Source organism: Scyliorhinus canicula, chromosome 9 (assembly GCF_902713615.1).
Source record: "Scyliorhinus canicula chromosome 9, sScyCan1.1, whole genome shotgun sequence".
Lineage (NCBI taxonomy): Eukaryota > Metazoa > Chordata > Chondrichthyes > Carcharhiniformes > Scyliorhinidae > Scyliorhinus > Scyliorhinus canicula.
The window spans coordinates 99,538,912-99,562,646 of NC_052154.1; the positions used below are offsets into that span (position 1 = coordinate 99,538,912).

At 48.5% G+C, this 23,735-nt stretch overlaps 1 protein-coding gene across 5 annotated transcripts in view; it reads right to left on the reverse strand.

The window, feature by feature from the left end:
* Nucleotides 1-213: 213 nt before the first annotated feature.
* cpt1ab (carnitine palmitoyltransferase 1Ab (liver)) overlaps nucleotides 214-23,735 on the reverse strand; it is a 119,407-nt gene continuing 95,885 nt past the window's right edge. For all 5 annotated transcript variants that reach the window (XM_038807333.1, XM_038807332.1, XM_038807331.1 and 2 more), the window contains 6 exons: nucleotides 16,409-16,525; nucleotides 14,151-14,315; nucleotides 12,715-12,849; nucleotides 6,976-7,128; nucleotides 5,922-6,035; nucleotides 214-321 (listed from right to left, as the gene is read on the reverse strand). In XM_038807333.1, the coding sequence (XP_038663261.1) occupies nucleotides 214-321; nucleotides 5,922-6,035; nucleotides 6,976-7,128; nucleotides 12,715-12,849; nucleotides 14,151-14,315; nucleotides 16,409-16,525 (792 nt within the window). The remainder of the gene's footprint in view (nucleotides 322-5,921; nucleotides 6,036-6,975; nucleotides 7,129-12,714; nucleotides 12,850-14,150; nucleotides 14,316-16,408; nucleotides 16,526-23,735) is intronic.

Below are 23,735 nucleotides of genomic sequence, written 5' to 3' on the forward strand. Positions count from 1 at the left end.
CCCACTCCCCCACGCAGCCCCCCCCCCACTCCCCCACGCAGCCCCCCCCCACTCCCCCACGCAGCCCCCCCCCCACTCCCCCCACGCAGCCCCCCCCCACTCCCCCACGCAGCCCCCCCCACTCAGCCCCCCCCACTCCCCCACGCAGCCCCCCCCCGCTCCCCCATGCAGCCCCCCCCCCCCGCCACTCCCCCATCCCCCCCTCCTGTACCCTCACTGGAGTCTTACCGTCTCGGAACTGGAGTATTTACTGGAGATGTGCATGTTGATGAGAGTTTCTCCAACCATAATGTACGAGACTCCATAACCATCATCAGCAACCTAGGAAAATATAGCGGGCATCATCAAACTGCTTCACATCTCACAAAGCACCCAGACAGCCCATCCTCATACACACTCCCAGAGTCCCTCAGAACCGCCTCACCCACCCAGAGCACTATCAATTACGGCGAGACGAGAGTAGAGAGTAATCGAGGCTTTATTAAGCAGAGATGTGGAGCCTCCCGCAGCTGCTGCCGAAATGGCTGCAGCTCGGAGAGCCCACACAATTATACTCCGCCTACTGGGCGGAGCCAGCAGGCAGGGATCTACCCCCATACCTGTAGTACAGGAGCCTTACCGTATTACCTCTATTATACAATCAGAGGTGACTACCACATTCACCCCCTGTTAAAAAAAGAGTCCAGAGTGGGTGATGGAAGAAACAAATCTACAGGTTTGTGAAAATTTAAAGTTCACAGTCTGGTGAAAATTTACAAATTCAGCCGGTCTGGTGCCTTGATCTTTGGCTGTGAGCGCCTCAGTCCCGGTGGTGATTCGGGTGTCGACTTGGTCGCCTGTGGCTCCAGGAGCTTGCTGTCCTCATCTTCATGCCCGGGTGGAACCAGTGGAAGGACTGATCGTCCTGGGGCAGGGGCTGTAGTGAGGTGCGCTGGGGGAAGGGTGGGAGGCGCCAGGGCAATCGGAGGGGAGGGTGTCGGGTGTTGGGCTGTGGGTGGGGATCCGGCTGGTGCCAGGTCCCTGAGGGAGACTGTGTCCTGGCGCCCATCGGGGTGTGCCACATAGGCGTACTGCGGGCTTGCGTGCAGTAGTTGTACCCTTTCGACCAACGGGTCCATCTTGTGGATCCGCACGTGTTTGCAGAGGAGGACTGGTCCAGGAGCTGCCAGCTACATTGGGAGCGAAACCCCGGAGGTGGACTTCCTAGGGAAGGCAAGGAGACGCTCACGGGGCATTTCATTTGTCGTAGTGCAGAATAGCGATCGAATGGAGTGGAGCGCGTCGGGGAGGACCTTCTGCCAGCGGAGACCGGGAGATTCTTGGACCGCAGAGCCAGCAGGACAGCCTTCCAGACCATCCCATTCTCCCTCTCCACCTGCCCGTTTCCTCGGGGGTAGTAGCTGGTCGTCCTGCTCGAGGCGATGCCCTTGCTCAGCAGGAACTGACGCAGCTCATCGCTCATAAAGGGGGATCCCCGGTCACTGTGGATGTAAGCGGGGAAACTGAACAGGGCGAAGATGCTGTTGAGCGCTTTAATGACCGTGGCAGACGTCATATCAGGGCATGGGATGGCAAAGGGAAATCGGGAGTATTCATCAACCATGTTCAGGAAGTACGTGTTTCGGTCGGTGGAGGGGAGGGGCCCTTTGAAGTCCATGCTGAGGCGTTGAAAGGGGCAGGAGGCCTTCACCAGGTGCACTCGGTCCGGCCGGTAGAAGTGTGGCTTGCACTCTGCGCAGACCTGACAGTCCCTGGTGACGGTCCTGACCTCCTCAATGGAGTAAGGCAGGTTGAGGGCCTTTATGAAGTGAAAGAACCGTGTGACCCCTGGGTGACAGAGACCATCGCGTAGGGCCCGGAGTCGGTCCACTTGTGCGCTGGCACATGTGCCTCAGGACAGAGCCTCGGGGGGGCTCGTTGAGCTTCCGGGGCGATACAAAATCTCGTAATTGTAGGTGGTGGAGAGCTCAATCCTCCACCTCAAGATTTCATCATTTTTGATCTTGCCCTGCTGTGTATTATTAAACATGAAGGCAACCGACCATGTCATTGAGGAGAGTGAATATCCTGCCGGCCTGGTAATGCCTCCAATGTCGCACAGCTTCCACGATGGCTTGGGCCTCCTTTTCGACAGAGGAGTGCTGAAGTTCGGAGGCATTGAGGGTGCAGGTAAAGAATGCCACGGGTCTGCCTGCCCGGTTGAGGGTGGTGGCCAGGGCGACGTCCGATGCATCGCTCTCTACCTGAAAGGGGAGGGCCTCGTCGACCACATGCATCGTGGCCTTGGCGATGTCTGCCTTGATACAGTTGAAGGCCTGGCGGGCTTCAGCCATCAGGGGGAAAATTGTGGAGTGGATGAGTGGGCGGGCCTTGTCCGCATAGTTAGGGAGCCACTGGGCATAGGACATAGAACATAGAACAGTACAGCACAGAACAGGCCCTTCGGCCCTCGATGTTGTGCCGAGCAATGATCACCCTACTCAAATCCACGTATCCACCCTATACCCGTAACCCAACAACCCCCCTCTTAACCTTACTTTTAAGGACACTACGGGCAATTTAGCATGGCCAATCCACCTAACCCGCACATCTTTGGACTGTCGGAGGACACCGGAGCACCCGGAGGAAACCCACGCACACACGGGGAGGACGTGCAGACTCCACACAGACAGTGACCCAGCCGGGAATCGAACCTGGGACCCTGGAGCTGTGAAGCATTTATGCTAACCACCATGCTACCGTGCTGCCCCTAATAATAGCTTATTGTCACAAATAGGCTTCAATGAATTACTGTGAAAAGTCCCTAGTCGCCATATTCCGGCGCCTGTTCGGGAAGGCCGGTACGGGATTTGAACTCTTGCTGCTGGCATTGTTCTGCATTACAAGCCAGCTGTTTAACCCACTGTGCTAAACCAACCCCTCTATAGGCATAATAGGAGAAAAACCCCAGGCATCGTTTCAGGGCCTTGGGGAGGGGGAGTTCCATGAGGGGGCGCATGCGGTCGGGGTCGGGCCCTGGAACCCCATTTTCCACAACATAGCCAAGGATGGCTAAGCGGTTGGTGCGGAACACACACTTCTCCTTATTGTACGTGAGGTTAAGAAGTTTGGCAGTTTGGAGAAATTTGAGAAGGTTGGCGTCGTGGTCCTGCTGGTCATGGCCGCAGATGGTGACATTATCTAGGTACGGGAAGGTGGCCCACAGTCCGTACCGGTCAACCATTCGGTCCATCTCACGTTGGAAGACCGAGACCCCGTTAGTGACACCGAAGGGAACCCTAAGGAAATGATAGAGGTGGCCATCAGCTTCGAATGCAATGTATTGGCGGTCCGCCTTGCGGATGGGGAGCTGGTGGTAGGCAGATTTCAGGTCCACTGTAGAGAAGACCCAGTACTGTGCAATCTGATTGACCATATCAGATATGTGGGGGAGGGGGTACATTTCGAGCTGCGTGTACCGATTGATGGTCTGACTTTAGTCAATGACCATCCTCTGTTTCTCCCCAGTCTTTACTACTACCACTTGGGTCTCCAGGGGCTGTTGCTGGCCTCAATAATGCCTTACCGCAGCAGCCGCTGGACCTCCAACTTGATGAAGGTCCTGTCCTGGGCACTGTACCGTCTGCTCCTGGTGGCGACGGGTTTGCAACACGGGGTGAGGTTTGCAAACAGGGAAGGTTGGCCGACCTTAAGGGTCGTGAGGCCGCATACGGTGAGGGGTGGTAGGGGTCCGCCGAATTTTAGAGTTAGACTTTGGCGGTTGCACTGGAAGTCCAGGCCGAGTAACAGGGCAGCGCAGAGGTTGGGGAGGACGCAGAGCCCGAAGTTGCTGAACTCTATGCCCTGGACGGTGAGGGTGATGATGCAGTACCCCACGATTTTCACGGAATTGGGTTCCGGAGGCCAGGGATTCTCTGGGTAACGGGGTATACCGTGAGGGAGCAGCGCCTTACCGTAGAGGGGTGGATGAAGCTTTCCGTGCTCCTGGAGCCAAGAAGGCAGGATATCTTGTGCCCATCGACTTCACAGTCGTCGTCGCGGTTGCGAGGTTGTGCGGCCGAGACTGGGTCGAGTGTGATTGAGGCGAGTTGCGGCTGGTCGGCGGCGGTAGTGGGTGATGAACGGGCAGGTGAAGCCCCTGACTAGCAGGGGTCCTGAGGCGCCATCCAAAATGGCGGCGAAGATGGCAGCGCCCACGGGGCGCACATGGCGGGCAGCGTTAAAGATGGCGGCACACAGGGGCCGCACGTGGTCTGCTGGGAGGAAGGCGGCGGCGCCTGCAGGTCGCACGTGGGGGGGGTGCAAGAACACTGGGCCTATGTGCAGCAGCGATCGACCAGGCCTGGCACACAGCAGTGAAATGTCCCTTCTTGCCGCAGGCCTTGCAGGTTGCACTCCGCGTCGGGCAGCGCTGTCGGGGGTGCTTTGTCTGCCTGCAGAAATAGCACTTGGGCCCCCCTGGGGTTGGCTGGCTGCCGCGTGGCGCAGGCTTGGGGTTGGCTGGGGGCGGTCGCTGATGGGGCCCACGATGTCCATGAGGGTGCCATGCGGTCGGGGCGTACGACTATATGTTACGGGAGGCTACCATTAGCGAGTTCGCGAGTTGCCTGGTCGTCGCGAGGTCGAGCGTACCCCCTGCTAATAGGCGCTGGCGGATGTACGCCGAATCCATTCCCGTAACGAAAGCGTCCCTGATTAATAGTTCTGTATGTTCCACGGCCGAAACTGCCTGGCAATCGCAGTTCCTCGCCACGATGTGCAGGGCACGCCAGAAATCATCTAATGACTCACTGGGGAGTTGCTGCCTCATGGATAGGAGGTGCCTGGCCTAGAGTTTGTTGATCGGCCGGATATAGTGTCTTTTCAGAAGCTCCATAGCTTCAGGGTACGTGGACGCATCCCGGATAAGGGGAAAAAATTTCGGATCTGGAGTACAGGATCTGAAGCTTCTGTGCGTCCGAGGGCTGTTCAGTCGCTGATCTGAGGTAGCTTTCGAAGCAAGCTAGCCAGTGGTCGAAGGCCGACGTGGCGTTGTCTGCTTGAGGGTGCAGCTGCTGGCAATCTGGCTTGATGCGTAGTTCCATCGCTGCAATATCTCTGCTTAATAAATTGATGCACTATAAATTACGACGAGACGAGAGTAATCGAGGCTTTATTGAGCAGAGATGTGTGGCCTCCTGCAGCTGCTACCAGAATGGGAGCAGCTTGATGTGCACACACATTTATACTCCGCCTACTGGGCGGAGCCAGCAGGCAGAGATCCAACCCCGTACCTGTAGTACAGGAGCCTTACCATATTACCTCGAGTATACAATCAGTGATGACTACCACACAGACCCCCTCACAATCTGTCTACCACAAAGACCCCCTCAGCTGCGAAACCCCTTTATAACCATCTCACCCACCTGGAGTCGCTCACTGACCCTCATACGCATCACCAGACCCCACACCCCCTCTCAGTCCCTGTCACAGACCTTCTCACCCACCCAGAACCTCCCCACAGACACCCCCACCCACTTCAAGATTCAGCCCTCCCTCTAGCCGAGACTTTCTCCATCCACAGACCTGGGAATCTCTACACTCACCCACTGTGGGTGGTAAGCCTGTATTGACTGAGTTACGTATCCGACCCGGCACTCACTACTCTCACACATCAAGACTACCATCGCTAAGAAGCTCCTCTCTGCATCCTGGCCAATATCAGGCAACATGAGTACAGTACAAACTGGCTACTTTCTAGAATAAAACTCAGCAGCTGTCCCTCTGGAGGCATTCAATCCCTGTCTACAACCTGTAAACCACATGCCTTTGCTATCCACTGTGTGGAGACTTTAGCTACCCAGCCTGAATCAACTCGCCCAGGAAAGAGTAAAACGCCAACAAGATCTGCTCTGGACAAATTACAACCATACAATACTCACCGGACCAAAGCCCCCTCCACTTGACACATACTCAGGAAACTTGTTCAGATCCACCAGTTCAAGCAGCTGATGGGGAGTCTGACTGGTGGATAGTTTCCAAGGCTCAGATAACACCTGAAGGAGAGTAAAAGAGTTAATGTAATAGAAGGGGGTGGCGCAAGACTTACAAACATCCCCAATCAGTGAGTGAGAAATTACTGAAATACTTTCTGTGCTGTTCTTAGTGACTCCACCACCTTTGCTGGCAGCTACACAGTCCAATATCCTCTGCTCCCTCATGAGGGGCCAGTGAACCCTGAGATCGAGTGTCCATAGGCTAAAGAACAGTGTGAGGCATCAAAGACATGTTTGATTCTCTCTTTTATTCATTCATGGGATGTGGTGGTTTCTGGAAAGGCCTGAATTTGGTGCCCATCACTAATTGCCATTGAACTGAATGACTTGCTCGGCCATTTCAGAGGCCAGTTCAGAGTCAACCACATGGTTGTGGGTCTGGAGTCACATGTCGGCCAGACCGGGTAAGGATGGCAGATTTCCTTCCCAAAAGGACATTAATGGACCAGACGGGTTTTCACAACAAGACAATCAAATGAAGGTTGTATATCCGATTAAATAGAATCAGCTTTGGCTCAGTTGTTAGTTTTCTCGCAGTTGAATTAAAAATCAATAGTTCAGCCCCAATTGTAATAACTTAGACCCCTAGGCCAGGCTGATACTCTAATTAGATAATTAGATACTGAAGGGTTCAGATGAGATGTCAGACCATTTTGGAGGTTTCATACATACATCAATTTGAAGAATAGGTGGTGTCTGCTGTTCTGACAATGTTAGTCTGACTAAAATCAGATTAACTGGTTGCATTTTGTTTGTTATTTGTAGAATGTGTGTAAATTTGCTGTCACATCTGTCAATGTGATGATGATTTTTTTCAAATAGTTTTACAAGTAGTTCATTGGCTGAGGACATTGAGAGAGTGTGAGAAAGCAATGCAGCTTCTTTCTATGTTCATAATGAACTAGGAGCACACACATTGCTCCAATTCAACAATACCTGCCTCTTTCAGAAATGGAGATTCTACTCCCAGGTATTTAGACACCACATAAAGGCAGAAGAGGTGGCGGTCGATGCCAGCGCCTGTCATGGCATGACGGTACAGGCTCTGATGTTTCTCTGCTGCCAGTTTGAACAACTTCAGTTTCTGTTCACACTGAGAAATAGAAAAGAGAAGAAATGAGTCAGTTACATCCTGCCCCGTGGCAGTACCATGACCCATAATGCAATGAATCCTACTCAATGATGTCACCATAGCCAACAATGCAATGGGCCTCATCCCATGACACACATTGACCCACAATGCAATGGGTTCCACCCCGTTACACCATCATGGCCCACAATGTATTGTGCTCCACCCCATGACATCACTGTGGTCCACAATACCTCCCATCCCATTACATCACCACAATCCAGAATGCACTCACTGTTACGATGCCACTGGGGGAGAAGTACCATTCACGAGGTCAATGATTCCTTAACTTAAGACAAGTTTGACTAAATCGTCCCATTATAATATCAAACAGGTCATTAAAGATAATGGTCAGCTTGGTTGTGTGTGAACTAGCTTGATGTGATGTTACTGTCATTCAGTCAAGTGCACTTATAGGGTGGTCAGACATCCAGTTGTCTACTGGACATTCCAGCTTTTAGCCAGTTTGTCCACCATTGGATGGCTTCACACCCAGTATTTTGACCCTTAGCTCCACTTACGTTGGGAAAGCACTGTTAGGAGCCAGAGTTCATTCCTTTCTGTCTGCAGCAGCCTCAAAGTGATGGGGATTGTTAAAAATGGATACATTAAGATTTCAAAATGAAATTGTGATAAAATAAAACAAAAAAAGGGAAGCTGCCTGAAGGGGTATTTTGATATGCAAACTAGCATTCGAGTGAGAAAAGCAAGTGACCCCTATGTGATTAGGTGAAAACAATGGGATGTAGAAGAGGTAGCTTCAAAGTTGAGAGATAAGGGAATTTGTACTTGTATACAAAAAAGCCAGGTCCACAAGGTGGGTCACATCAAAGGGAAAGAATGATATATCCATAAGACGATGACCGGAGAAAGGGACAATAGTAATAGCTACCATCACAGCCACACCCAGATGCAGAAAACAGTCTCCCCTGAAAACAACTTATTGCTAAAAGGTGGCTAGTTAAAATCCCAAAACTCGAACAGAGAAGAGTATGCCTTCATTGAGGCTGAAGACGGTTTTCCTAAATGTGGACAAATAGCCTGTGTGTGGGGTAACTATCTGTTGGATATGGCTCCTAGAGGTATACAATATTGGATGTTGTTTGGAAAGAAGTTGTTTGGTGTCTCAAAAGCAAACGTAGGTAGGTAAGAACAAAGGGGATAACTTAATGTAATACTGTATGTGTATAGCCATCACGGTAATTAAGTGTATTGTTGTAATGTGTTATAGCCCTTCTTGTTGGGGGTTTTTCTTTTAAGGTAATAAATATTCCTTATTAATTCATCACAAACTAACTGGGAAATTCCTCCCTGGATTGCCTATCTTTTCTCACAGTATACCAAATTGAAAATATACACGACTAAACCTACGTACTGGGTTTTGGGATACCCTTGAATTTAACATCAACGGGGTTCCTAACAGGATGTAGGTTTGTTTAAATATCATCTCCTCATCTGCACCCCCTGTCCGCCACCATCGTATGACAGTGATGAATCGCCCAATGTGATACCATGCCCGTGCATTTAAGGTGCCCAGTGTTGATGACCTCTGGGCCTGGTCAGCATGTACACTGATCCTTCCTTTCAGCATTTTTCCTAACCATAGTCTCAGGAGAGCCGAGTGCATTAAACTATAATCTACAATTTCAAGCAGAACGCATCCACTCTGTTTGACCTTTGGGCAATCTCTTCTGTGAAAAATAACTACCCCGTTTGGTCAGTTTTGAGCATAATTGTGTCACTTGTGTCTATATTAAACATCTTAAATACAGTCCATAAACCTCACTTCCTGTTGTTACAATTTTTGGCCACAAGTCTGTGTCAATTTGAGGAAAAACTCTCAATAGTTTGAACTGTATTCGTACAGCCTGCAGAATCCTTCAGCCTGATAAAAGGCTGCCGACCTTTCGAGGATTGAAGCTTTCTCCAGATTTCCCATTCGGTGAATCACAATGTGTGGAGCATTAGCCAGTTATATTTAAAGACAATTGTTTCGAGAATGTTATTGTTGTTAAAGATCATTTATTAAGTCTGTCTTTTCGGAGGCTCATAAACTATTTTGTGAGGTAAATGTTGTTGGGTTAAAGAGGTTAATCTTGATGAATGTGTTAGGTGTGGGCAGTGTGCGGGCAGGCCTGCGAATCACATCCACATGTACAAAGTTGAAAGGGTTCTCACAGGGTTCAAGGACATGATGCTTTGGGTGGAGGTGGTCGCGAGTCCAGAGGTGGCGATATTCAGGGTGTCAGAAGACCCGGGAGTCCAGGGGATGAGAGAGGCCGATGTCCTGGCCTTTGCCTCCCTGATAGACTGAAGGCGGATTTGCTCGGGTGATGGGACCCAAAAGCGACCTGGCGGAATTCCTGAGGCTGGAGAAGGTCAAGGTAGTCTAGAGGGGGTCGGTGTATGGGTTTAGATGGAGGTGGAAGCCGTTTATTGATTTCTTTAAGGAGGTCTGAGGGGTCAGTGGGGGTGGGGGAGAGGGGAGGTTAAATGGGGAAGGCGGGAGGTGAGTAGGGGGTGGTATTAGGAGAGCGGGGGTGTGTGTGGTTGCTGGCTGTTTATAAAGTTGTTTTGTTGTTCTTCTGCTTTGGTTTGTGTATATGGAAATGCCTTGAATAAAATATTTTTTAAAAATCTTGATGAATGTCTGTACAAGTTAGTAAACTCTCTAAAATGCTCTACTGTTCTGCAGCTGATTCAAAGATACACACAATGGCCGGGACTCTGCACTCGTGTCGCCGTGAGAGGCCAAAACCAAGAATCATGCCAGCAAGATCTCGCAACGTGATCATCCCCTGTCCCTCACCATTATGTAATGAGGTTCCTGTACCTCACTGAAATATCATCAGCAGGCTTCCCTCCGTATCGTCCCTCACAATAGGATTTCACTTATCACCTCAACGAGGTTTACAAGAGGCCTGGAGCAATGTGAACCAGGTGAAGGAAGCTTCCAGGGGCACATAGGTAAGTACAGACCCCAGGGAGGGAGAGGGATGTGCCCGTGCCTTGGCACTGCCTCTGGCACTACCCCTTGGTACCAGGGAACAGTGCTGGGGGGATTCTTCTGGGGAGCTTCAATGGAGGGGGGGCTGGAGTTTCTCCAATGTGCACAGGAGGGTCCTTTCATTTTTCAGTGCTGGAGATCGGCGTGCCACCATCTCTGGAAAGCTGACATTGCCAGAGGGATGGGCTGACACACCTCCAGCATTATTGTTCTCTAAGTCCTGGGAAATATGAGGAGAAAGGCCAGCAGGCTGCAGAACACATTTCTCACCTGAGCCAGCACTTAGAAATAAAGCACAAAATTCTACCCAATGAGTCTCAGGAAATTAGATATCCTACACTCTGCTTTATTTGCTTAAAAGCATTGGGAAAGCAAAGAGTAGGAACAAAAAGACCAACTGATGGTGGAGATGGGGATGAATTGAGGGCCCTAGTGGCTGTGGATGAGATCTAGGGGCAGGATTGCAGTGCAGATGAATGAGGCCAAGGATGGATCTTGAGTAAAATGGTGTTGTTAATGCTCAGCAGATCAGGAAGCTACTGTGAATAGAGAAACTATTAATTTCAGATTTATTGTATTCCATGTATTTGGTGCAGTAAGGGGTAAAATCCTGGGTTAATGTGTGTATGACTGCTGCAATCATGTTTTTTTAAATCCTGGTTTGAAAGGTAGCTAGATCTTTTGGGCCAGAGGTGCAATTAAGCATCGTAAAAGTTTAGGCTAATGGACTTTTGTTTATATTAAACCTGGGGAGAAGACAATCACACACACTGGGCTGGATTCCCCGCTGTCGGGATTCTCCGTTGCGCCGGCAGCCCAGGGATTTCCTGACTGCGTGGGGCTGCCCACAATGGGAAACCCCATTGGCTGGTTGGCGAGATTTCTGGTGCGGCGGGATGGAGGATCCCGCACAACGTGTTTAACTTAGCAAGATGATGTCGTTAATGGGAGGAGTCGGGGCTGAAGAAGTTTCTATAATTTGAGTTTAGTTTTAGATTGGGATGTGGACAGACAAGAAGCTGTGCTCTCAATATAATAATAATAATTATTGTTGTCACAAGTAGGCTTACATTAACACTGCAATGAAGTTACTGTGAAAATCCTCCACTTGCCATATTCCGGCGCCGGTGCGGGTACACAGAGAAAGAGTTCAGAATGTCCAATTAACCTAACAGCACGTCTTTCGGGACTTGCGGGAGGAAACCGGAGCATCTGGAAGAAACTCAGAGACGCAGGTAGAATGTGCAGACTCCGCACATTCCCAAGTGGGAATGGAACCCGAGACCCTGGCGTTGTGAAGAAACAGTGCTAACCACTGTGCTACCTTACCGCCCACGGCACCATGCACGGCCATAGTGAGGTTAGATCTGTCTGTGGGCAGGCTAGCAGCTTCTTTCAAAACAGTTCAGTTTAAAGATTTAATTGAACTGGGGCAGCACAGTAGCATTGTGGATAGCGCAATTGCTTTACAGCTCCAGGGTCCCAGGTTCGATTCCAGCTTGGGTCACTGTCTGTGCGGAGTCTGCACATCCTCCCAGTGTGTGCGTGGGTTTCCTCCGGGTGCTCCGGTTTCCTCCCACAGTCCAAAGATGTGCAGGTTAGGTGGATTGGCCATGATAAATTGCCCTTAGTGTCCAAAATTGCCCTTAGTGTTGGGTGGGGTTATGGGGATAGGGTGGAGGTGTCGATCTTGGGTAGGGTGCTCTTTCCAAGAGCCGGTGCAGACTCGATGGGCCGAATGGCCTCCTTCTGCACTGTAAATTCTATGAAATCTATGAAATTTGGCTGGGGTCAAACCAGAAGCAACCGATCTCAAGCCAGGGAGTTAAAGATTTGCCTGTGAACAAGATAGGACCAATTTCAAAGGCTGGCAGTTCAAACAGTAAGTTAAGACAGGTAAGAATCTGCAAGCTGGGTCCTGAAGGATATCACTTTCTCAAAGTGGTTTATCCAAGACATCCTTTTGCAGCAAGTATTCCTGAATCTGCTAACTCTATTTAAAAGTGGGTTGTGACTGAGATGGGTTTTTGTTTGAGTGGAGATAAAAATAGCAGTTAGGATTGATTCATTGTAATGGTAAGCATTGTTTAACTAGTAATTGTATTTATGATGTTCAAGTTAGTAATACTGTGTTAGTAGTAAAGTTTGTTTATCCATATTTCTTTGTGAAATCATTCCTAGAGAGTGAGGGTATCCTTTCCTCAAAGTCTTACAAAATTAAAATAAATATTGGGGTTTCTGTCCAGTATCCTAGTCACTGTTGCGATCTGGTCTGTGATTGTAATAAACCCTACTTGCTCAACATCCAGAATCCTGACACTCTGTTCCCATTCACTCTAAAACATTCTCCTCGGATGTCAATGTTCCAGGAAAACCTTTCATCACGACCACACCCTTCCAAAGCACCAACTCCATCTACTGCTTATGGGTAGCCTCTCAAACCACTAGACTGCATTTCCCAGAGGTCAGGGACAACAGGAAGATGGTTTCTGTGGAAACAAAGTTCTATTCATGAAGAAAACGATGGGAAAAGAGATACTTACCATCTGGGTGGGGTCCATCATGGCCAGTACAAACTTGGTGGCCTGACTACTGCAGGAACGGACAGTCTCTGTCCGACCTTCTCTAAACAGGCGGGTCATTGAGGCTTCATATGTTAGACAGAATGTACCTTTGTCCTAGTGACAGAACACAAGAGGTTAGGCAGCTCGAAGGAAAGTCAGACAGTGTCTGTAAACTGTAAATCATCAGACACAGGCAGTTACGGAGAAGATGTACGGTACATGGGAGCCAAGCAGCTCATTGAAACCATGTCAGTGTTTACCTTATTGCTGAACCAATCAACTCTCATCCCATATCCCTGCTCTACTCCTGAATATCCTCCTTGATTCCCAATCTTTCCTCCCTCTGCTTGCAATATTGAGTCTATGTCCTTTATTACTGAAAATAATCTTTAACCTCCCTGATAACAATCATGACGTTCAAAATAAGCCCAAGGGACCACTCCCTACCTGGCACCCTGGTGCGTTCCTCCCTTGCCCCCAACCCTTCATCCCCTTCCCATGGCACCTTTCCTTGTAATCACTAAAGGAGCAATACCTGTCCCTTTACCTCCTCACTGTCCAAGGGCCAAACACTCCTTTCAGGTGAAGCAGCATTTCGCCTGTTTCTCCGTCAATTTGGTTCACTGTATTCGCTGCTCCCAATGCCATCCCCTCTACATCAGGGAGACTAAACTAAGACTGGGTGATCACTTTGTGGAACATCTTTGTTTAATCCATAAGCATTACCAACCTTCCTGAAGCTTGCTATTTTAACACAGCTCTCAGACTCACATATCCACTCTTGACCTGCTGCAATGTTCCAGTGAAGCCCGATGCAAGCTGGAGGAGCCGCGTCTCATCTTCCGATTAGGCACGGTACAGCCCTCAGGACTCACTGAGTTCGACAGCTTTAGATTGTGAGCTTTCTCCTCCATCTTAAACCCCACTTTCTTCTGTTTTTTAAAAAATGTTCCAAACATGCATTGCCTCAATGCAAAAAACACCATTCCCCGCTCACACCAAGCCATCTGTCTTTTGTTATTAATGTTACTACTTTTCGTTGCAGTTTTTTTAAAAAAAACTCTCACATTCTTTCTCCTTTCAGTTCTGACGAAAAGACCAATTTCACAATTTCCCTTTCAATCTAAATTGGATCCAGTTGATCTTCACTTTCCCCTTCCATGGATCTTTCTTAAAATGAAATGCTCCAAACTTCCCACAAAAGACCAGTTGTGGCCCAATCATGACACTTGATTTGATATTTGAGGGCCCTCTGCAGAAAGCTCAGAATCTTACTGACATTTTCTTTCGTCCATTCTCTTTCCTTTTCTAAGCAGCTGTAGCTTTACATCTCTTGGTTTAGTCTATTACTGTTCAGGATGTACATTCTATCAAGGCCCTTGTCAGCCTTGGCCAGGGAGTAGTGATGACTGTACCCGGTAATGTGCCAGCTGTAGTGCCATCTGGACAAAGGCATCAGGGCTGATCCGACACCTCTTGATGAGACCCTTGCCAAAGTTGTCGAATGGGAAGGAGTGGAAGTCCACATCATCGGCAAGTTGCTGAGCCACACTCAGAGACTTCATAATGACTTCTTGACACTAGGAGAACCAGGAGATATCTGTCAGCAAAGACTTCAAATTAAGCCATATGGGTAGGACTTAAAAAACAAAAATGAACAATCACATTGCTGGTAGTGTTCTATAGGCCCCTCAACAGTCCCAGAGAAATAGAAGAGCAAATATGTAGGCAGAGAAGTGTAAAAGTAATAGAGTAGTGATGGTGGGAATTTCAACCACCCCAACAATAACTGGGGTCGTTATAGTGTGAAAGTTTTAGAGGGAGTGGAATTCTTAAAATGCATCCAGGAGAACTTTTTAAGCCAGTATATGCAAGATCCTACAAAAAAGGGGACGGTCCTGGACTTAATTTTAGGTAACAAAACCGGGCAAGTGTTTGAAGTATGAGGGGGGCTGAAGGTTAGCTAGTGTGATACCATTACTCAAGAAGGGAGGAAGGGATGAATCAGGAAAATACAGGCCAGTCAGTCTAATCTCAGTGGTGGGGAAATGATTGGAAGCAATTCTGAGGGACAGAATGAATCTGCACTTGGAGATGCAGGAACAGTCAGCATGGTTTTGTCAAGGGCAGGTCATGTCTGACAAACTTTTGTGAATTGTTCGAAGAAGTAACCAGGTGAGTAGATGAGGGCAATGCATGCGATGTAGTCAACTTGGACTTCAGCAAGATTTTTGATAAGGTTCCACATGGGAGACTGATAGTGAAGGGAAGAACCCATCGGATCCAAGGAAATTTGGCAAATTGGACCCAGAATTGGCCGAGTGGCAGGTGGCAGAGGGTGATGGTCGAGGGGTGGGTGCCACCTTCAATGATCTATGCACAGATATCACCTCACACTTCTCCGCAATGAACTTCCTGGGATAACCACCTTTCTGCTCACTCCATCAACTTGTCTGTGCCATTTTGAAGTTTTACACTATCCCCTTCACAGTTTACAATACTTCCAAGTTTTGTATCATCCACTAACTTTTAAACTGTCCCCTGCACAGCAAGATCTAGATCATTAATATATTTAATGTGAAGCAAGGCTCCCAATGCTGACCCGAGGAACACACTACAAACCTTCCTCCAACCGGAAAAATATGCACCGACCATTACTCTCGGCTTCCTTTTATTCAGCTAATTCCATGTCCATATTGCGACCGTCCTTTTTCATCCATGGGATATGACTTTTCTCACAAGTTTGTTGTGTGGCACTGTATCGAATGCCGTCTGAAAGTCCGTGTCCAGCACATCCCGTACCAGCCTCCCCGAACAGGTGCCGGAATGTGGCGACTAGGGGCTTTTCACAGTAACTTCATTTGAAGCCTACTTGTGACAATAAGCGATTTTCATTTTTTCATTTCATCAACAGCATCACCCGTATCGGCCATTTCGAATATCTCCTCAAAAAACTCCAGCAAGTTAGTTAAACATAGTCTCCTCTTTGGAAATCTCTAACTATTGCTAGAAATTGCTAGCTCTTCCTAATCAATCCACATTTTTCCATGTGACAATTAGTTCCAACCCAAATAATTATTTTTAGAAGCTTGCCCGCCACTGAGACTACACTGACTGGCCTATAATTGCTGAGGGTATCCTTGCAAGCTTTTTTTTGAACTAGGGCAGATCGTTTGCAATTCCCCATTCCTCTGTCATTTCCCCTGAGTCTAGGGAAGACTGAAAGATTATGGCCAGTGACCCTGCTATTTTCACTGTCACTCTCTTCACTATCTCTCCTTGGATTTCATCCACTCCTGGTGCCTGGTCAACTTAGAGTCTATTCAACACATCCTCCTCATCTGTTTTGAGCCTTTCTTGGTGACAGAACTTTCTCGTCAGTCACCATGTCCTGGGTACCTCCTAGGTTCTCTCAGGGTATAGAAAAAGGAATTGGATAATTGTCGGAAAATGAAGAGTGTGCAGGGTTCTGGCTGGTGGATAGATTAGAACAAGGACACGACTGTGAGTAAAATGGCCTCACAGAGAGCTGCTTAGATAACCTGGTCATGAGCACACCCTGCTGCTGCTCAGTTTCAAATCAGGACAGAACCATGGTCAGGGAGTATCGCCAAGAAGTCAGCGTGACTGGAGCACTGTTTCCATCTTAGTTCATGATGAATGGGGAACTTACCGGCTCATTGATGTCCCACTGCAGTCGCTGGGGTGGGGGAATCCTAGAATTGGGTTCCCCTTTACAATTCCCCTCTTCCGTATACCCCAGCTGGAATTGGTCGGTGGCCAAGGTGGACTGCGGGAGACACAAGAAAAGATTAACAGTGCATCACATTCCTTTAAAACTCTGAATCCCCCGTGAGCTAATCAGGAGGAGCCTTTGCTGAGAGCAGACAGAAACACAGGATAAAACAAAGACGACAGCTATGCTCACTCAGAATCTCAGTTTCTTTTAGGCTAATTGGGAAAATAACAAGATATGAAGGAGGTCCAGTGAAAATCCCTCAGGGTGTGGGGGGCAGGGAGGCCAGTAAACATGCCCGACAGCAACAACACTGGCTGGCTCATTGGCTATAACAGCAGGTAGCTCTGGGTTTAAAAATTCCCATTAAATGAGCTCCACACAAAAATAACTTTGGGCATCTGTGCTTATGTGTAGAAACGACATTATATGCTCTATTTCAATTTACTGCCAGGAATCAAACATCTGACACCCCTAGCTTTCCAAAAACCGCTTTCTAAATATGCCAAGGCAGCTAGGAGAGCTCTGCCACCCAGTGCCAGCTGTTGGCAGTTAGTGGGGATGGGTGCACTGTCCAAAGCATAGGAGACCACCATTCAGTCCACTATGTCTGTGACTGTCTCTTTTCCAAAGGAATCAATGATAATTCTGCCCTTCCTACTGACACCCATGCCACAGGAATAAATGAAAACATATCTGAAATGAATTTTAAAAAGCGAAAACGTGGAGAGCGGAGAAACTATTTCCTCTTCCAATAAAATGATAACACCACCAATGTGATTTGTCGTTATTTGAATGGGGAGGCTGGCGGGGGTGAGGAATGTGTGTGTGGGTGGGGGGGGGGGGTTGAGTGGGAGACACAGGATATAGACTGGGCTCCTGTATCCATCATGTATATTTTTGTGGGATCCTGCTGTGCACTGCAACATGTAAACATGAACATATCGACTTTCATAATGTTGCCGAGGTCCTGGAATTGAAGTTGTAAATGTGAGGCTGCGTAAGGGATTGTTCCTAATCCCAGAATATCTCCTGCGCTGAAGACGGACTGATTAGTGAAGTGTTGATGATGGGGAGGGGAGTGCAGTGTGTGGGGGGGGGGGGGCTATTTCAGCTCAGAGTTCTCCAAAGTCTCCAAACTTTCCCCCACTCCCCCCGCCTCACTGCGGGACTTTCATTTCATTTCATTAAAACAATTTGCCAATCGCACAGTGCCTGTGTTTTACTGGAATGTCACTGTTGTGTGTGGAAAAGCCCAGGGCAGCGTTTGAATCGTATTGGACTAAGTTTCTACTGGTCAAGTTTCGTGGAGAGAGAGTTTTGGTACGTGGGTGAGGAAAGGAAGAAGAGAGCAGACAGGGGACGGAAAGTGGCTTCACCCAGGGCACATTTTGTCTGGTTATGAGCCCCATCAAGGTTTGATTTTAATATCTGACGGACAAAGAGAGTATGAGTGATGGAGGGATGGGTTTGGAATGAGGTAGGGACAGAGAGACAGAATGAGGAATAGAGAGACAGAGAGAAACTCAAGGGAAGGGGTCGGTCTCTCAATCTGTTCTAGGCTGGTTTATAACGGTGATATTTGTGTGTGTGGATGTTGCTCAGAGATTGTGTAACGGGGAGGCTGGGGGTGCTGGGCTGTTGTAGGGAGAACTGTAGGAAAAGAGGGTGAATGAGGGAAACGGGGAGAGAGAGAGAGAGAGAGAGAGAGAGAGAGAGAGAAAGAGAGAGCCTCCTGGGATCTTGCTGTGCATGCAACAAACTGTAATTGCAACAGTGACCAAAGAAGTGGTTCAAGGTTAGTAATGTACTGTAGAATTTTTGATTTAAAAGTTCCTAAATCTGTATACTGGAGAGAGAGAGAGAGAGAGAGAGGAGAGAGAGAGAGAGAGAGAGAGAGAGAGAGAGAGAGAGAGAGAGAGGCACTGTTTTTAAATCCATCCTCCACTTGTAAAATTGGTGGGAGAGGGATGACCTTAGTGACCACAATTCGGTATCTTTCACTATTGCAATGGAGAGGGATAGGGCCATAAGGCAGGGGTAATTATGATGCGATTAGGCAAGAATTAGGGAGCATAAGATGGGAATAGAAACTGTCAGGGAAAGGCACAAATGAAAAGTGGAGCCTGTTCAAGGAACAAATACTGCGTGTCCTTGATAGGTATGTCCCTGTCAGGCAGGGAAGAAATGGCCGTGTGAGGGAACTATGGTTCAGAAAAGAGGTTGCATGTCTTGTCAAGAGGAACAAGATAGCTTGATCTTGGTTTTGGACAATGCTCGGCACAACATCGAGGGCCGAAGGGCCTGTTCTGTGCTGTACTGGTCTATGTTCTATGATATGTGAAGCATTGAGAACCAGAGAGCACATATTTAATATAATTAACAAAAGAACCAAAGGGGACACAAGGGAAAATGACTTTACTCAGGAAATGGGAGAAAATCAGAGTGCAGCCTGGGAAGGTGATTGATATGGGGGAGGCAGTGGCATAGTTGTATTGTCACTAGGCTAGTAATCCAGAGACCCAAGATAATGCTCTGGGGTCCTGGCTTCGAATCCCACCATGGCAGATGGTGAAATTTGAATTCAATAAAATCTGGAATTAGAAGTATAATGACGACCATGAAACCACTGCCGATTGTCGTAAAAACCCATCACTAATGTCCTTCAGGGAAGGAAATCTGCTGTCTTTACCCAGTCTGGCCTCCGTGTGACTCCAGGCCCACACAGCAATGTGGTTGACTCGTAACTGCCTCCCTCCAAATTGGCCTAGCAAGCCACACAGTTCAAGGGATGGGTAACAGATGCTGGCCCAGCCAACGATGCCCACATCCCAAGAACGTATGAAAAAAAACACTGGGGTAGAGCAGCGTGGGAGAAAAACAGAGAGCAGTCTGGGAAGGTGCGTGATATAAAAACCTCACATCAGGGATTTGCGGCCTTCACATTGGGAGAAATCCAGGAGCAGCCAAGGAAGGTGCGTGATTGATGTACCGTCAATTACCACGAGACGAGAATGGTGAAACAATCGAGGCTTTATTGCACAAGATGTTGTGCCTCCTGCAGCTGGAACCAGAATGGGAGCAGCACAGGAGAGCAGACACTTTTATACGCCACCTGCTGGGAGGAGCCAGCAGGCTGGGATTTACTGTAGTACCTGTAATACATGGGCAGTACCGTAATACATGCAATCTGTTACTAGTGGTGGAAACCACATTCACCCCCGTTTAAAAAAAAAAGAGTCTGGTGGGGGTGAAGAAAACATTACAGATCGAGTCTGTCGGGGGCCTTGACCCTCCGCTGCGATCACCTCAGTCCTGGTGGTGATGTGGGTGCTGACGTGATCACCTGTGACTCCGGGAGCGTGTTGTCATCTACTTCGTCACCCCTTAGTGGATCCAGCGAGGGGGCGGATCCTGCTGGGATGGGGGCTGCGGTGAGGTTCGCTGGTGGGAGGGTGGATGGCGCAGGGGTGAATGAAGCAACTGGTGGGTGGGGGGGGGGGGGGGTGTGCCAGGTCCCGGAGGGATACTGTGTCCTGGCGCCCGTTGGGATGTGCCATGTAGGCGTACTGCGGGTTTGCATGGAGGAGGTGGACTTTCTCAACCAAGGGATCCGATTTATGGCTCCACACATGCTTCCTGAGGAGCACGGGTTCAGGAACTGTCAGCCATGTTGGGAGCGAGACTCCGGAAGTGGACTTCCTGGGGAAGGCAAACACACATTTGTGAGGGGTCTCATTAGTCGCAGTGCACAGGAGCGACCGGATGGAGTGGCCAGGTAATGCCTCCAATGTCGCACAGCTTCCACAATGGCTTGGGCCTCCTTTTCGACAGAGGAGTGCCGAATTTCGGAGGCATGGAGGGTGTGGGAAAAGAAAGCCACAGGTCTGCCCACCTGGTTGAGGTGACGGCCAGAGCTATGTCTGATGCATCACTCTCCACCTGAAAGGGGAGGATCTCGTCGACTGTGTGCATCGTGGCCTTGGCGATGTCCGCTTTGATGTGGTTGAAGGCCTGGCGGGCCTCAGCCGTCAGGGGAATAACTGTGGACGTGATGAGTGGGCAGGCCTTGTCTGCATAATTAGGGACCCACTGGGCGTCATCATGCAATGTGTTACTAGTGGTGTTTACCACAGTGATATAAAAACCTCACATCAGGGACTTGCGGCCTTCACATGGGGAGAAATCCGGGAGCAGTCTGGGAAGGTGCGTGAAACACCCCGAGTGATCCAATTCGAGGGGGAAAAAAAAAACAGAAAAATGACATCACAGGGAGGCTGTGACTTAATTGGCTAATAGGGAATCTCTGCTAAATTTGAAAATCCATTTTAAATTACCGATTATAAGTTATTTCAGATAAAGATAATAAGGCGAGATATAAAAACCAGTTGAAAATTTGTTTTTAAATTAAAAACTAAATAAATATAGAGATTCAGGGCCAGGTGATGTGTTGTTCCTGCATGGTGTGGGAGCTGGTGGACCCCATTGTGGTTCCCAGTGAACACATCTGTAGCAAGTGTTAGTTACTGGAGGAATTCCAGCTCAGTGTTGATTTGGACGCCGTGACCCACCAGGGAGGGGGAGAGGTACCTGGGTGTTGTGTTTCAGGGGCAGTCACAACCCTCAGAATTTGGCCAGTGTGCAGCGACAGGAGGTGCGGCTGCGAGTGAGGCAGGCAGAGAGATCCAGGGAGTACGGTTGTAGGAGTCTCAGCCCTTGTCCCTGTCCAATAGATTTGAGATTCTTGCTCCCTGTTTGGACAGGAATGGGGACTACAGGGAGGATGAACAAACTGACCACAGCACTGTGGTAAAAGGAGCCATTCAAGTTGGGGGAAAGAGAATAGAAACGTATTCGCAATCGGGTATAGTATAGTTAGGGGCATTGACACTGTTCTCGGTGACCAGGATCAAGAATCCCAAAGGTTGTGTTGCCTGTTTGGTGCACAGGTTCGGGATATCTCATCTGGGCTGCAGAGGAACTTGGAGTGGAAGGGGAAAGATCCAGCTGTTGTGGTCCAAATAGGTACCAACAACATAGATAGAACAAGGACAGAGGTTCTGCTCAGGGAATATGAGCAACTCGGGGCTAAATTAAAAAGCAGGACCAAAAAGGTGATAAATCTCCAGATTATTACCAGAGTTTGAGCTAATTGGCCCAGGTCAATAAGTGTAGGTAGGTAAATGCACGCTCAAAAGATTGGTGTGGGAGAAATGGGCTTGAATTCATGGGACATTGGCACCAGTACTGGGGAAGGAGGGGCCTATTCCAATGGGACGGTCTTCATCTGAATCATACTGGGACCAGAGTCCTGGCGAATCGCAAACTAGGGCTTGTATATAAATGCACGATACGTTTGGAATAAAATTAATGAGTACACGGCACAAATAGAGACAAATGGGTACAATTTGGTGATGATTACTGAGCCATAGTTACAAGGAGGCCAGGTCTAGGAGTTGAATATCCAAGGGTACGCAATATTTCGGAAAGATGAACTGAAAGGTGGCGTAGCCCTGCTGGTGAAGAAAGGGATCAGTGCTCTAATGAGAAATGATATCATCACCGGAGATCAAGATGTGGAATCAGTCTGGGTAGAGATAAGAAGTAACAAAGGGAAGACGTCCTTGGTAGGAGTAATTTGCAGGTCCCCAAGCAGTAGTTCCACAGTGGGGCACAGTATAAACCGGGAAATACTGAGGGCTTGTAAGAGAGGTACAGCAATAATCATGAGTGATTTTAATAAACACATAAGACTGGATTAATCAAGTCAGCAAGGATAGCCTCAAGGGAGAGTTCATTGAATCTACTAGAGATTGTTTTTTGGAACAGTATGTTGTGGAACCTGCCTAAACTAAAACTGAACGCACTTACAGAGTCCGTCTCCTTCCATTCCTACCCTATTCATATATTTATCTAGATGCCCCTTAAATGCTGCTATCGTACCTGCTCCCACCACCTCCCCAGCGCTGCTCTGGATTTGATACTGTGTAACGAGGAGGGATTAATTAATGGCTACGCAGTTAAGGATCCTCCAGGGAGTAATGACTATAGTATAGCAGAATTCAAAATTCAGTTTGGGGGTGAGAAAGTGGAGTCCCACACTTGCGTTCTGGAATTAAACAAAGGTAATTACATCGGCTCGAGGACAGTTGTGGCCCAAGTAGAATGGGCAGGAAGGCTAAAAGGTAGGACAGCATAGTGGCCTTGGCGATGTCCGCCTTGATGTGGTTGAAGGCCTGGCGAGCCTCAGCCATCAGAGGAATAACTGTGGACGTGATGAGTGGGCGGGCCTTGTCCGCATAATTAGGGACCCACTGAGCAGTGGCAGTTGTTTAAGGAGATACTCAATCCCTCAAGACTAAAGTATATTCCAGAGAGGTTCCAGAGAGGAAAAAAAGATGGTCAGAGGGGTAAAAGACATCCATGGCTAAACAAAGAGGTGAAGGACAAAATAAAGAAAAAAAAACTAACTATATCATGTTGTAAAGGGCAGCACGGTAGCATAGTGCCTAGCACAAATGCTTCACAACTCCAGGGTCCCAGGTTCGATTCCCGGCTTGGGTCACTGTCTGTGTGGAGTCTGCACTTCCTCCCCGTGTGTGCGTGGGTTTCCTCCGGGTGCTCCGGTTTCCTCCCACAGTCCAAAGATGTGCAGGTTAGGTGGATTGGCCATGATAAATTGCCCTTAGGGTCCAAATTGCCCTTAGTGATAGGTGGGGTTACTGGATTATGGGGATAGGGTGGAGGTATGGGCTTGGGTAGGGTGCTCTTTCCAAGAGCCGGTGCAGACTCGATGGGCCGAATGGTCTCCTTCTGCACTGTAAATTCTATGAAACTATAAAGGCCAATGGCAGCCTGGAAAATTGAGAATCTTTCAAGCATAAACAAAGGGTTACTAAAAAAAATAATAAAAAGAGCAATGGTAAATTATGAAAGAAAGCGAGCGCAAAATATCAAAAAGGATACCAAAAGCTTCTATAACTACATAAAAGGGAAGAAAGTTGCAAAAGTGAATATTGGTTCCTTGGAAGATGAAACCATAGAGTTAATAGTGGAGAACACAGAAATGGCGGAGATGTTAAATCAATATTTTGCCCCAATTATCACAGTGGAGGACAGTGGTACCATTCCTATAAGAACGAGCAATTCAGAGGTAATAGAAAAGGTGGAATTTAGAACAATCAGCATCAACAGGGAAATGGTACTCAACAAACTGTTGAGATTGAGGGCAGACAAGTCCCCACGGCCTGATGGCCTACATACT